Raw genomic sequence first — 16553 nt, forward strand, 5'->3', positions numbered from 1 at the left:
GTTCCAGTAAAGTGAAATAGAAATAATTATCCTCTATTGTTGTCATAGCTATAGTGGCTGACCAAACTCAATCAGCCACTCGGCTGGATGGGGGCTAGATCCTGTTTCTGACTCGCTAGTCCAAATAACTTCACTTCCACACCGGCAGTACTCTTCGGGTAACGTTCCCATTTATTATCGCATCATTCAATGTTTCGAATCCTATTGTATTGTAATGTGAGATGAAGGATAATCTCATTGTGGCGTCTTAGCGGTAAAAACCATGTGATCTCCCCACCACCCTCGTAATCGATCCATCCCATACACCTGTTTCTTGAGTAAATTCACATGATGAACACTACGGCCATGAGCTCCTTAGCCTACACCGCCCCCTACTGAGGACATTACTTAGATTAAACAAACATAAACCACTACTGGCACCCACAACAGCATTGCTAAAACAACAAATCTAATGCTCAGTATTGTACAAGTGTACAGCGTAGTAATGACTGAAAGTGATTGGGCAGAGATGTAAGTGAGTGTCTGATGTGTCACTTGTTTTTTTTTGCATTTGTAAAAATGCTTTATTATCGTGCTGTTTTTCACTGAATTCTGAATAAAAGTTTGTACTTTCTGCAGAAATGTCTCCTTTTGTCATGTGTACATTGTATTTGTAAAGGCTGCCACAATTGACAGCAATAGTACCATTATGTCTCGTAATTCAAGTATTTAAAAGTCACAAAGGCAAAGGCAGCAGAACTTAAGCCTTGTGTGGAGGAAGTGGAGCTGAGTAGATCTGTCAGCAATATGTGAGACCCTGACACAGTAGAGCACTGTTTATTTTCTGTAAACGGTCAGTTTTGGTTTTCTTTAAAGATTTGTGTCAGGACACTTTCAGTTGCCATCCAACTTAAAATAATTGAACAATTGTTCATCGGGGGCCTCCGTTTAAAATAAAATATTGTGTGTGAGCAACTGATGCAACATGTGAACAAATCCTCCTCTGTTTTATTTCACATATTATTCCTTGTAAAGAAAAGAAAAATCTGGCGGCGACATTGGTTACAGTAAAACTCAGCTGCAATGACATCACATGAGGCAGTTGATCAGATTTCACAACGCTCCATGTAGACCAATAAAAACCTTTTCCCTTAAAACATTTTTTTTTTTAAAATAATAATAATAAGAAGAAGTGTTTAACCAAAGATTGTTGAAAGCATTTTACTTATTTAACTTGTTTAACGTGGAAATGGGTTTCGTCAGGATTTCGTCAGTACAAAGCCTCTGTTTACAGCAAATCACTGTGCCACTTAGAGTCTAGAAAAACGCCACTCTGTTTCCATAGCAATAGACCAGCCGTAGCCATCTGATCTCTCCCAGTCAGACCACCACTGTCAGCTCATATTAGAGCACTGGGTTGCCTCTACTTACACGTGGTACCCATCACCCCATAGCCTGAGGTAGTGATTGTGTTTGGCTGCAGCAGCACCTTGCCCTTTCCCCCAGGGGAAAACTGTTTCACTCAGTCCTGGAATCTCCCCTGGTTATATGCCATGTTATGACAGCTTAATGGTGCTGGTAACTGTGAGGCAGCAGACAGAGGGTCAACAAGGTTACTGAGGATGAGCTAGTCTCATAGTCAGTATCACATATTGGGAAAAACAATTAAACTAAAGCTATTTTTTATGAAAACCCTTAATATCACGTCTGCCGTCATACACTCTTAGAAATAAAAGTGCCAAGTAGAACCATATAAGGTTCTTCGGCTTGTCCTCCTAGGAGAACCCTTTTAGGCTCCAGGTAGAACCTTTTTAGAAAGGTTCCACCTGGACCCCGTTTAAAACCCTTTATTCAGGAAAGGGATTTTAAAGGGTTCGCTGGCTCAAAACGGTTCTTACTGGAACCATTAGAGTTACCAAGAAGCCTAGAAAAAACCTTTCTTGGGGAAAGAAGAAAACGGTTCCAGGTAGAACCTCAGCCCTTGTAGAAGGACCATTTTGGAACCCTTATTTAAAGAGTGTATATATTCCATTACTAAGCTGCAAATAATAATTCCTTTCATTATCAAGTGTGGCCAACGATGTCTAGCACATGTAAATAATATTTGAAGAAGATATGGCCATTTGAATGTAGGCACTCCTCAAACTGCTTTAGGGAGAATTTTAGCCTCATAGATTTACACCTTTTGGGAGCCAAGAGACAGAATCATCACATTTACATAGAACAACCCCCTCCTGGTATAAACTGTATGAGCACAGATACAGACAGATATTCTGTTATCATTTCTTGTCCTCACACTTGTGCAGTCATATTTCCATCATCTGTTTTTGTTTTTGGTAGACACATATTTATGATGCCTTGCCACCACAGGCACTAATGAAATACATGAAGTGGCTCTGTGGTGTAGTGTGGATGGATCAGTCTGTTCCTGAATAAGCTGATGATGTGCTAACTCTCAGCTAGTTGCTAAATCATTAGCATCCCAGTCAACACTCCATACACAAAGCTGTGTCATTCACACATGATTCAAGCACATCAGCACATGTCTGCGCCGGCCCTGAAGCTAGTGAATAACAATGCAGCCACATAACATTCGGAATCGCACAGTGGATTATTAAAAGAAAAAACGTAGCTTAACAACATTAATGAAAACTGAAGATATAAAGATAGAACGGTGCTGGCGTCACATCATCATCTCAGAAAATGACTGTGTCTGTCCTGCTCTCTTTCGACAGCTGAATAATCCATCTGTTTGTTGTTTTTGTGACAATTAATTCTGCTAACACGTTAGCATAAAGATCGCAAAGCTTAAAATGCTAACGAGTCCACTCACATAGCAGAAGTGAGATCTGTGTCTGTCTCTGTCTTTGTTAGAAAGTACAGCCACGGTTTATTTCCTCTGCAGTTTTTCAGAAATATAGTATTATACTATTATTAAATATAGTATTTGGCAGAAATTGAAAACTTTTGTGTCTTTGAGGATAAGAATAATACTTTTACATTACATTACTTCTACATTTAATAATATGATTCAGTGACGGTTACTTTCCATTCCCAAGGCTCAGACACACTGGCCACAAGGGAGGTAATAATACAGCAACACACTAATTGGTGAGCACCCAGATATCCAAGTGCTAATGAAGAGGCAAAATAGCCACTGTGAAGAAAAGAAAGAGCAAAGAACTCAGTTTGAGAATGAGGCTGGAGGCAGAGGGGGCCTAGCACTAACTGAGTCTCTGTCCAGGGCTTAAGTTCTACTTCCTCCTCTATTATTAGGGGGTTATCCCCCCACACAATGGAGAAATTAAACAACTAAAACCATACTAGGCAAAATGACTGCTTTTCCTGGGAGTCAGAGGAAGTGTCTTGATGTGTAAACAATACTCCCACTTCAGCTGAGCCTCTCTCTCACACACCATCTCTCTCGTTCACCCCCTCCTTCCTCATTGTTCTGTGGGAATCTCAGATGGTCCAGATACTCTCTAAGCCTTAAGACTACAACTCAGCTGAATGAAGAGTATTTACAGTACTTTTATCACTTAGCCATCTAAAACAAAAAAAAGGCTTTACCCCTTAATAAAAATATATGGTAACTTTCTCCACTTTGTCACACCATTTGACAACATTTTCTGTCTGGAGGCAAGTGTGTAGACTGGTCAAGCTCCCGCACCAAAGTCCAAAGAGGAAAATTAACCGTTTGGGGATTAGGGCATATTGGACACTCTAAATTGACCATAGGTGTGAGTGTGAGAGTGGATAGTTGTTTGTCTCTATGTGGCCCTGTGATGGTTGGCGAACTGTCCAGGGTGTACCCCACCTTTCACCCTACATCAGCTGAGATTGGCTCTAGCACCACACGCAATCCTCATGTGGAGGATAAAGCGGTAGGAGATGAGTGAGTGAGTGAGTGAGTGATTGAGTGAGGGAGTAAAGATACAATACATGTAAATGTTTTACCTAAGTACACTTAAGTGATCTTCCTTGTGTCCCTGCTGGCAGCCATGTATTCAGTAAAGCCCAATTTATACTTCTGCTTAAAGTGCTCTGCGTAGGTTACGCAGAGACTCTGCGTCGACGCAGAGCCTGTCGAAGAGCCTCTGCGTCGTCTAAGTGTCCGTCACTCCGTCAAGGGACAACGGAGACGGCAAGAGCTGCGATTGGTCCTCAGGACAGGCCGAGCTAACGCTACGCTGTGCCGGCTCACAGTGAGCACCGAGCGTCCACAGACGCAGAGCTGATCCCCGCCGATAACGCCGCTGCCAAACTATAAATACGTCATATCTTAACACACACAGCACATGTTTAGACTCTAAATGGCCAATTTCTCACCTCAAATTATCTTAAAACTGCGTTCCGTCACACAGAAAAGTGAGAAACGGCCACTGTTTCAACAACAACAGTCTTTCTCTCTCTTTCTTTCTCGGACACCATTGCTCACTGTAGCCTGAAGCAGAACAACCTTGCGCAGCGACCCCTACTGATCGGGTGGGAAATTGCAGAAGTATAAAGGCTCGAGGCGTCTCCGTGGTGACGCAGACGGATAACGCATTACGCAGTCGGAGAAGTATAATGTGGCCTTAAGAGCAAGTCAAGGAAGTGTTTCATGATGGCTCTTGGAGGGGGTGTGCACACCTCAGTCAGAATATCAGTACCTCATACATCCCACTTCAAAAAAACCTGAGCTTTTAGGTGCCTTTAAATAATGTATGTTGTGATTTGGCAATATACAACAAAAATGCAATTTAATTTAATTGAAAATGTATGATAATGGTGGTCAAGCTGATAAACTGCGTCTTCTCTATCATCAGAACCACGTCTGGCTGTGAACATGTCTGTATTTGCCACTGTCAGGAGGTGACCCCACTGCTCTTTGAAGCCCGATCCAGGAATTTGTTGGCTTAGCTTCAACACTGTCGGGGAAATCACCTGGCAAAACGAAACACAACAGGCTCACATGCTTTACTAATGCATCCAGGCGTTCATTCAACAAAAACTTTGCACTTCAAGAAGATGCATGCAACGTTAACGCAGAAATTACAAAATGGGGACAGTTATTATATTCAGAAAGCACCAAATATAGCCATTGATGCTATCTCTGAATTAATGGATAAATTAATTAAAACAAAATAAAACCAATTGAGTAATTGGCAAATATAGATAGATAGCAGCTCCACCAGGTGCATTATGAATGTAGTAGAGTTTATACCCAAGATTTGCAGAATAAACTTGAATAAGAACACCTAAAACAATGACAAAGAAATCCACACTGTATGTAAAATTTGTCTTTTCCAATGAAAATGCTTGTTTTCCCACACCAAAGCCCATTAGGGAAAATGTGTCATTTTACTTTACTTCACACAGGACTTTACTGATTTTAGGATCAAAAATTCTGTCAGATTTAGTAATACAAGCTAAGCAAATGAGGCAGAACTAGACGAGCAACATCTGTCTCCATGCAAGATAAACACACATTTTTTGTATGGATTTTGGTGCAGGAGAGTAAGCGTTTTATAAACTTCAGTTCCCAGTTAGAAAAGGCTGCAAACATACAGTACATACAATAAGGCTAATTTAAGGAGCTGATCCAAAAGCAGTTACATTGTAGGCTGCGTGATGTTGTTGTGCTTTTGGCTACAGTGAGCAATGGCGTCCTAGAGAAAAAGACTGTTGTTGTTGAAACAGTGGCCGTTTCTCACTTATCTGCGTCACGGAACGCAGTTTTAAGATAATTTGAGGAGAGAAATTGGCCATTTAGACTCTAAACATGTGCCGTGTGTATTAAGATATGACGCATTTATAGTTTGGCAGCGACGTTGTCGGCGGTGATCAGCTCCACCTCTGTAGAGCACTTTACGCAGGAGGATAAATTGGGCTTTAGGCTAATTGGTAAACACTAACAGAAGCAGAAGTGAAACCTTAGAGCTGTAATTACAAGAAGCAAAAGAAAAAAAATCAATTTCCTTCACATCTGTGTCTGAACTGGATAGCACAACTACACCTATCGACACCTACTGTCTATTAGGGGTCGGGGGAATATCGATATAGTGAAATATATATTTTGCATGGCGATATTATATCACTTTTGACACTCAAGAGAGCAACAGCTCAAGTTGTTTTGTTACCGCAAGTGTTGGCAAGGAAAAATGTTGAGCAATAAGTATGAACCAGACTTAAATGCACAGTATGTCATTTTTGCTGCTGGGTGTCTCTTAGAGCTTAGATTGGGCCCAAATGGGTCCATTACATTGAATAGAACGCCATGCGACCCTCATGCGGAGGATAATGCGATAGGAGACAGATGAATGGATGAACATTGATTAGAAATATGAATGAAGTGTTGGAAATGTTTTAGGCCAATGTTAGTACACTACTCAACATACTATTTAACATTAGTCTCATTGTTTTTAAACATTTTCATGCATAAATGTTAGATATTTTATATCCAAGGGGGGCATAGCATAACATTTTATAAACCCCTTAGAGCATTGGTTCTCAAAGTGCGAATGAATTAGAGTTGATAGTTTTAATCCAGGAGCTACTAAGCTTGTTAAATGTTTATTGGACATTTCTGGATACAGACCAATAAGTGTAAACTGTACAACTGTATTTACTATGTCATCAAATTTTGGATGACATTTTTTGTCAAATTTTGGCATTTAAATTTTTTCCCCAAAAAATTTCACATTTTGGACGACATAGTTTAGTATGACGTTTTTGTCAAATTTTGGACCCAAATTTTCTTTGAATTTTTTTTCAAATTTTTCTTTGAATTTTTTTTCAAATTTTTCTTTGAATTTTTTTTCAAATTTTTCTTTGAATTTTTTTTCAAATTTTTCTTTGAAAATGTTTTCAAATTTTTCTTTGAAAATGTTTTCAAATTTTTCTTTGAAATTTTTTTCAAATTTTTCTTTGAAATTTTTTTCAAATTTTTCTTTGAAATTTTTTTCAAATTTGGGACTAGTATTGTACAACGTTTTTTGTCAAATTTTGATCCAAAAACTTTTTCCCCAAAAAATTGTCAAATTTTGGACGACATGACGATTTTGTCAAATTTTTGTTTGAAAAAAATAAATTTTTGTTTGGAAAAAAATAAATTTTTGTTTGGAAAAAAATAAATTTTTGTTTGGAAAAAAATAAATTTTTGTTTGGAAAAAAATAAATTTTTGTTTGGAAAAAAATAAATTTTTGTTTGGAAAAAAATTAATATATGTTTGAAAAAAAATGTCAAATTGGGACGACATAGTACAAAGGTTTTGTCAAATTTCGGACCAAAAACTTTTTCCCCCAAAAATGCTAACATTTTGAACGACAGTATATCATGACGTTTTTGTCAAATTTTGGACCAAAACATTTTTTTCAAAAAAATTGTCACATTTTGGACAACGTAGTATAATATGTCGGGTTTGTCAAATTTTGGACGACATAGTTATTACAAATGGGATTTCTTTCAGTTTTTTTTCTTTTTTTTCCTTTGGTGGCCCTCAGTCCAATATTGGGTTCTTAAATTGGCCCTCAGGTATCAAAACTTTGAGAACCCCTGCCTTAGAGAGATCGTTGATGCAGAATCTGCAATGTGTTTGTTTTCTTTTTTGCTCCTCTGCTGCCTGAGCGGCTGCAGACATGCTAGTGTTTATGAGTGGGCTTCCTCACTCTGTGCAGCTGAATTATTTCCCTCCACAAGTTTTCTGCGAGGGTCGGACAACAGCTGTGTCTGCGAGAAAGGGGTTTCAGTGGCGTGGGGGGGGTGGTCTTGTGACCGGAAGCACCTGACCACAAACCCAGCATGTTTACGTAAGTGCCTCCCGCCCGTGTTTACAGCCAAAACACATTTTTGTTTTACCAAGTCCATACTCCGCACGTGTTTATTTTGCTTCACTTGAACTGTGAGTGTTGCATTGAGGGGCTGCGTCAGTGGAAGTCGTGAAGGCGGGCAGTGTGGTGGCTCTACAATTCCAATCGACACTGAGAGGCTGCGCTGGGTCAGGAATTCAGAAAAAGGATTTTGAATTAGAGGGTCCACAGCGCAGAAGCAAACAAGCATGGACTTTCAACGAGTTCTTTAATAATAAGCGGATGCCTGAGGTGACGGGAGACAAGGAAGCTAGGGCATCTCATTGGAACGGTTCCCATCAGCCTGACGAACAAAACAGGCAGGAAGTGTTTTAAAGGCAGGGGCATGGATTACACTCATCCATGCTGGGGCGCGGGGGGGTTTTGCCGTACTAGAATAAAGTGTAATTGCACATCCACAAATTGATGCTTTAAATATTTTCTGTTACAGACAGTTGTAAGTTGATCTATATTTTGTTTTATTTAATGTTAATAAGCATACAATGTTATGCAAATAACAATGTTTCTTCATCCTAAGGGGAGCATAACAGAAAATAATTGAGAAGCACGGCCCTAAAGCATCCATATTTTGCCTCCACCTCCTCTCCCACTGCTTGTAAATGGCAAGGAATGTAACATGTTGTCTTTGGGCCCTGCATGTGCAGACTCCTCTGGTTCAGAGAGATTTATATTTGCAGACATTGCCCAAAGCATACCATGTTGTATTTTTTTTTTTTTACGTCTTTGAAGCTAAGGCAGAGTGTTTCAAAGAAACAACCAATATCAGAAATGTCCTCTCATTTGAGCCTGATTTATGTTTCATAACCACATTAGAGAAGCTGCCAAAGGCTGTCAGCTTTCCACTGAGTCAACACTCTATAGGCATTTGCTCAAAAACTACAGTTGGAGTACAAGCCTGCTCAGCATTAGCCTTTAAGACTGTGTTCAAGCATTCGCTAAAATAAACATTTTGTCTTGTGATGTTCTTTTTCAAAAGTAGAAAAACAACTCTCTATAGTTCTTTCAACCTCGAATATTCCTCTGAACTGTGCAGTTGGATTCAGTTTGAGGTTTCTTTGATTCATGCACTTCAAGTTAAAAACTAAAATAAAACTAAGCTTATTCATAATTCAGATTTAAATAAAATGTAATTATAATGCATGTATACACAGTAGAGTAACCCTTGCAACCAATTGCTGCATTTATCTCTGGAGTAGTACACTGCCTTCTCCTTCAGTTCTCTTCTCATAGCCTCTTCTTCCCCAAAACCTCTTTTTGGAGTCCCTGCTCGAAAATCTCTGCAGTTACACACACGCAGCATTTTCTTTTTCTCTGGCCTCATAAAATATTGCATTTTAAAGCAAAGATCACCTTTAAAATATGCAGTAGGATCTTAAAAATGCATGGGGGTCATGTAACAACATGTGGACATGAGCTGTGCAAAGTCTGATGCTGCTGAAGCGAAGCAGAGTAAAATGACAGAGGTTTTAGTAAAGAGATCATCATCAGTTACGCAGCACCATAGCTCTGGCTTACCTTGATCCATGTGGGTGATTTACAGCTCATTTTAAACTTCTAAACTGGTAGTATCAGATCCCTGTTTCCAAATTCGTGTGAATCACTTCATTAGCGAGTCAAAAGGACATAAATGCGTATGACACATTTGTCTCTAATCAGAATGATCTAATGTCGCTCTGCAATGATCAATCAGACCGGGATTTGTTCCCAAAGCATGCTGGAAAGTGTAGTTCTTCGTTAGAAGTGGTTTTGTTCCGTTGGAAATAACTTGTTTTGATAAACAGCAAAGGTAAGACAACATTTCTGCTTGTATTTCTTGAAAGTCAGTTGTTGTTTTGCTCTTATTTTGGGGCTGGATCCGTGAATCTTGGCCGTAGAGTGCTGATCAGGTGGTAAGTCAGACCTTTACCTTGACTTGAGTATTATGCTAAAAAAAAAAATAGCTAAAATCTTCTATGGAAACTGTCTAAAACGTAATTGAATTTTAAAATCGAGGTTGACAGTTATGTTTTTTTTTCTTTAACTGATAATAATGATTTTTAGAGTCTAAATAAAATAAAGTCTACAATCAAATTAGCCAATTAATTGATCACCAAATTCTGTGGAAAAGTGTAAGAAATCCTTATGGGACTAAATAAACTAAAACAGGAAGTCATTACTAATAAAAAAAAAAGTAAAGAAAAAATATGTGTGCAATGATTTCTGTCATTTAATCAATACAGGCTTCATGGAAATATGGGAACGCAGACAAAAAAAGGTTATGCTACATTAGTTACACCAGGCCCCAACTTAAAGCTTATAGCGATATAACATATCAGTCACATAATGTAAATGTAATCCAACTCTGTAGATGATGAAATTTTGCAAAAAAAGGCCATAAATTGAGTCATTCCGGGACAGAAACTGTATCAGGCGTTCTTGAAGTCATTCTTGGAGGACGGCCGTGAGTTCCTGATAGTGTGCAGCTATAGACTCTGACAGGAAAATAAACACTGGGACTTGGTCAATAGGCCTTCCTGTAAGCTTGTTGCTTGAAGGTCTTCTCAAGTGTCAGGAAAAGCATTATTGATATGCTGTGACGAAACGTTACAGTTAGATGACACCTGATAGAGCTGAGTCTCTCAACACCAGCAATATGAATGTGTAGTTTGGGCTGTTAAACATGAAATCCATGACATGTTTGGGTCGCTTTAGGAGCCTGGGGAAATGTTTCTGGTATGTAATTCGATCTACAGCCTTTCTCTAAAATATGTAAGATACATACTGTTTGCACTATACGACAAACTTAACCAGAAGATTTGTTCATATTTATTATTTTAATATTATTTATTATTTTACCAAATAAAGATAACAAATCTTTATTGGTTAAAATAATGTGTGAATACAAAGGAGAAGACTGGCTGTTCTAAACAGCTATTTCCTTTGTTAAAATTAAAAATGTCTATTTCTGTTATATCCTGCAACTGTGATACAATTTGTGACATTTGTATTTTTCACTTGGAGTTTATATATTCACTTAGCGTTTTAAAACAAGATGTCGTATAACTATGGCACCATCAGGATATGAACGACTTTATTCTCATGCAAGGCCCGGAACATCAAAGTTTAAATTGTTTCCAGCATACGTTGTATTTTCACCATCGATTAAACTGTCAAATGGTCGATTAGTGTTTCCCATCCTTTCAAATTGTGACGTTCAAAAGTGTATCGTTTTGTCCACAACTCCACCAAAAAAATCAGCAACAAAGAAACAAACAGATAAACAAACAGCAGAACAGAACAGAATATAAAATCATTTGAGAACCTGACTTTTATTTTGTTAGAAAAAAAAAACACTAAAACTAAATGAAAGTTAAAGTAAGTAAAATAGTTATTAAAATAGTAAGTAAAAGTAAAAAAAAAAAAAAAAGTTAAATTAATTAATTACTAAAATAGCTGGCAATAAAATGTTTAATTGCAGATTTTCCAATGGTGCTTTTAATTTTGAAAACAAATAATTGCCTGGCCCTACTTTGCACAGAGTGCTTCAGTTGTCACAAGATTCATTATTATTATTATTTTAACTAAGACTAAGAGGGCGAAGGGGTTAAACCCAAGTGAGAACATAAAGGTCTGGCATGAATGCAGTCATTCCTGCACAACCCCTCACCCCCTCATCCAGCCTGTGGAAGCACAGCAGTGTAAGAGCCTCATTTAGGGACACAGAAAGAAAGACTGAAATTTTCTTTTCTCAGGAAGATTAGTGGTCTTCATCCCTTTGGAGGAGGCCTGTGGCCTATGGACGGAGATCGCAGTCAGAGTCGTATTTATTTTCTCTTGCGTATGTTTCTTTACTGACTCCGAGTTGGGGGTGGGAGTGTTCCAGAGAAAGGCCCTGCGACCTCAGGGTGGAGGGGCTTTCAGACTTGCGCTCCCAGTGAGACGTGTCCATGATGGTCATTATTAACAACCAGATCCTTATCAAAGCTAGATTAATTAAACCTGACTCTTGACTCTGACTGGTAACAATTGCAGCTGATCCATTTTCTTGTGGCAGTATTTAGCAGGATGCGATTAAATGATTATTTATTAACAGCTTGGTGGAATACTCAGTTCTGAATAATCATGTCTGTACGACAGACTCGGGACACTGGTTAGATCATATGGATGAGCAGGATTAAATCTGCTGAAAATGCAAAACTGTCCGGATCACAATAGCATCACGGCATATTACTTGAATGATTTGTGGTATTTTTGAAAAAAGAGAAAAAGAAAAAGAGGACAAGAAAGCAGCACAGAGGAGGCAAAGGGTTTCATATGCACTGAGGACAGAGCTATGGACACAGTTCCAACTCTGTGGAGCCTGATTTTATTTTTAACATTTTCAATTATTCATATTTCTTTATCATCTTCATGAATTAAATAGTTGTTTTATCTAAGTTTATATAAGTTTCTCAAAACCTCAAAACGTTTTGTCCTCAAACAAAAGATATTCAGGTTTATATATTTTCACATTTAATATGCTTAAAAATCTGATACTGTTTTCATTATTATTATTATTAGATCATCATAAGTAATCAATTAATCACCGTGGCCTTAAAATAGGATACTTTCTAAATCATCACCATTTAAAAAAAAAAAAAAAAGTAGCTGCATAAAATGCTCGTCCTACGGCAAAAAACATTGTCTTTTTGTAACGTGGTAGCAATCTCCTTCCGACAAAGTTAGAAAAATTCAGAGGTGCGCGCCACCTTTTGGAGCTCAGGTACTCGGTGCGACACAGTATATCACGTCATTTTAGTATATGACGGTGTGCGCCCGGAACACTACAGCCAGTATAAACCTAGCTTAAGCAGAATGAACAACAAAACACAGGTGGAGATAACAGTGTGTGTCTGCTCCACTGGACGTACAGTCGACATCAAAGAGGGATGATGGAAAATCTTTGGCAAACTTTCTCAGCACATAATAAGGGCTGTAGGAACAACAAGATGGCAGAAAGTGTCGCTATACAGTGAAACCCTGCACATCATGTAGAGCAGGGGTTTTCAAAGTTTTGATACCTGAGGGCCAATTTAGGAACCCAACATTGGACTGAGGGCCGACAAAGGGGAAAAAAACAGAAAGAAATCCCATTTCTAATAATTTTAATGGCCAGATTGCAGTTCTACAGTTTAGCGTTAAGCAAAATAAGTGTTAAATTAATGTAATTTAAGCATTAATATAATAACGCTTTATAATTTACTGGGTAATTTCCCAGTATTTTGGCCATTGTTCTTACCTTCTAATTACAGGTTAATACCAAGTAACACATTTCTGTTACCATATATTTACTGGGTAAATAGCTAGTAATTGGGGGCTGTAGCTACCTGCTTATTACCAGCTTATAACACAATAATACACTAAAATTCACCATATAGAAACAAGGTAAATACCCCGTATTTTTGTTTACACTTATTGGTCTGTATCCAGTAATGTCCAATAAACATTTAACAAGCTTAGTAGCTCCTGGATTAAAACTATCAACTGTAATTCATTGCGGGGCCGCCAGAAATGTTTCTGCGTGCCGCCATTGGCCCCCGGGCCGCGCTTTGAGAACCAATGATTTAGAGTATTTCTCCCCTGTGTGAAATTGGGATGTTGAGAGGTTGGTGCGTCAATCACAGGTATTTCATTGAAACAGTGAGATGTTTTACAGTTGTAGTGGGTACCTAAATCTGAACATATGTTGCTCTGACATGGTGCAACACAAGCCGAAACAGACAGAATATAATTCCTGGGGCCTGGAGTCGGGTTGCAAGGGCCAAGCCTGTGGGAGCTTGTCCCATAGCTGTGAGACAGATGCAGGCAGTCGCACAAAATATGGGCGCCCACTTAAACACCATTAACAAAGAGGCCATGAGAAAAGAAGCCTTCCTAAGGATTCCTATCACATGGACTGAACGTGAACCTGCTCTTCTGTCTGTGCCAGCAGCGGCAGCAGCAGCAGCAACCTCACGCTTCCATTACATCTTCACACTCACAGACACAGTCAAGTTCACCCCAGGCAGGACATGTTTCCATGTAACACAGGCAAAAGTAAGTTTTGAGATTTGTGGCCAGCTGGCACAGAGGATTAGGATGAATGGGATGTTCTCAAGATGTTTTTGCTTAAGTTACGCCATTTTATTGTGTAGTTTGTGCAATTTCCATGCTTGAAATATGCTCTAACGTAGTCTGCATGGTTCAGAGTATGGGTGGGAATATCAAAGTACTTTATGATTTAATAATGATTACCATATTTAAAAAAAAAAAAAAATTATGAGGAGAGCATCAGTAAGAAGAGATTTCTATCGACTCGTTTACAGCAAATAGGAGGTTTTTGACCATAAAAACAAGTTAATGTATGTAACTAGACCTCCATAACTAACATTTATGTGCAACAGGACCACTCTATGTGACCTTTAATGTGAATAGAACACTACATTTCTTAGGAAAGAAAGAGAAAAAGGTTGTGGAAAAGGAAATGGTGCAGAAATTATTGGTTTTTCTGTGCGTCCTCCAGCTGACTTCTACATAAAAATCTGAATTTAAACCACATTTACCACTCTATCCATCTATAGATAAATTATGAGAAATATAATTGATTGAAATGTGTCAACCTGCGATTATACAGCAGTGCTATCCTGCTGAATATATTTGGAGCAGGAAGAAAGTGAGGGCAGTTTTTTCACAACCATACAAGTAATTTGTTCTTCTGCAAGTCCTCTAATTAAAATCTATTTAACTCTAATAAATCTGAGTATTTAACTCTGAATCTTTTCCGTGACATCAGCACCAGCACACTGAGGCAAATTGGCTGGTTCAATTTGGCTATTTCTGGCCAAATTTCCAAATTATGAATTTCTTCTGCATCAATTCATAATCATTCATGAGAGAGCGCTGATGCCTCAAAGGTCAAACTCCATATTCACATGTCCACACAGGTCTGTTAGGGTCTGATTGTCCTTTGCAGACAAGCTTTAGCACCTCCATTTTTGCTCTATTTATGAAAACGTGCAAACGAGGACCAACTCCTGGCGAGAAATTTTCCGCTGTTGGAATGGAATGTAAGCTTGAGTATGCATGTGTGGAATGCTACACTGGTGACGATCCTTAAAATCAATTTTCTTTTCTTTTTTTCTACTTTACAAGTCTAATTCAAATTGACCGAGTTGAACAAACAAGCACAGAGTCTAAACTACTTGATTTATTCAAACGTGGCCCATTTTTTATAAATGCACATGCATATTTTTCTAAGAACCAGTTCAAATAAAACAGAAGGAATAATCAAACTGAAAACAAAAGGCAGAGCTTTAAAAACAAACTAATGACACGCTAATGTCCTACTTTTTCGCCTTTGCCAGTGTGACAAAGGGAGAGCGTTGCGATGGCAGGCCACCAGTCCCTTCATTAAACAGTAAAACTCTTCGAATGCTGTGTTTCTGCATTTGCCCTCTCATATGATGCCAGGGTGTCTTCTTGTGGGCTCCCAGTGTCCACCAGCAGGCGTTAGTAATTTATAACGGGGGTACCTCAGAGGCCCTGAACGAGGTCCTTCGAACTCGTTATGAGTTTTCGTCACACATTCACTCGTGAAAACATGAGCTCTCATCGTTTAACTATGAATTTCACACGTCCTACCGGCTCCGTGTGACCTCACAAGCACAAATAATCCATGAAGGCTATAAAAATGTAACCCTCACAGCCTACATCACACACAATGGTCATAACTCTGTAAATGGGTGAAAAATTAATCTCATGGCAAGCGTGATATTTTCCTTCTTTGCTGGTTTTGAAAAAAACTTGTGGCCTCTTTGTAGCGGTGCCACAGATTAATGTCCTAGTTTCTCACCACGCATCCCTAAACAATTAATGCTCATGGCTCCTCTGGTGGCAGGCCACCAAGTCCATCATTAAGCAAAATACACTGCCACAATGTCACAAGACGTCTTATTAGCATTTCAAAGGTCCCTCCCTCCTCGCAGCCTTTATCTGAGGCCTCTGATAGACCGTGTCGTCCACTGCCATGCCAGTCCTTTTTTTAGTCATTCATGAAATTTACACTCGGGAGGTGAGAACAAGGTCTTTCAACCTCATTATAACATTTTTTTCATCGCCCATTCTCTGACATCTCTGAAAAACATGTGACCTCCATCTCTGGGTTCTAACTCCTTTTCATGTGCCACCCAGAAACTCCTGTGATTAGCCTTAATGTTCCAGCTCACTGCACTGCATGGTAAGTGATCATAGCCGGGGAAGCATCAGGACACAAGACTGGAGTAGAGCCAGAAGTACAGCCAGTGTATCACCAAACTACTAACTAACCATTTTAACACACAATAATAATAATGACATGTGAGAAAACGTAATAAGATTGTTGTACCTCTGGTCAGAGTGGTGGGTGAGGGCTTTTTTGGGAGTTCTGAGAAGCTGCTTCCATCCAAACTCGAGCTCTTACACTCCTTCTTCTCAGTGGCTGTCGGCGCTGAAGTCTCCATGCTGCTCCTCAGTTTCCGTCACAACCTGAAAAGGTAAGAGATGCACTGAGAAATCATTTTTATAAGTGCAGTAACACAAAATGAACCATAATAATAAGACTAAAAAGGGAATCTTAAAGCGGAACTAGACCGGAAGTTCCTATTAACGCTGTTTTTTTGGTGTGTATCTGCGTCATTACCTTGTTTATGAAGCCCTGACGGTTCGAAACAAACAGTTCAGCCACTGCT

The 16553-nt window shown here is 38.9% G+C and overlaps 1 protein-coding gene across 1 annotated transcript in view; it reads right to left on the reverse strand.

Annotated features, from left to right (window-relative positions):
- gli2a (GLI family zinc finger 2a) overlaps positions 1–16325 on the reverse strand; it is a gene marked incomplete at both ends in the record, with an annotated part of 80310 nt that extends 63985 nt beyond the window's left edge. The window contains one exon of the mRNA XM_083890586.1: positions 16211–16325. Within this exon, the coding sequence (XP_083746712.1) occupies positions 16211–16325 (115 nt within the window). The remainder of the gene's footprint in view (positions 1–16210) is intronic.
- Positions 16326–16553: the final 228 nt, after the last annotated feature.

This window comes from Microchirus variegatus, assembly GCF_963457635.1.
Source record: "Microchirus variegatus genome assembly, chromosome: 5".
NCBI classification, from domain to species: domain Eukaryota; kingdom Metazoa; phylum Chordata; class Actinopteri; order Pleuronectiformes; family Soleidae; genus Microchirus; species Microchirus variegatus.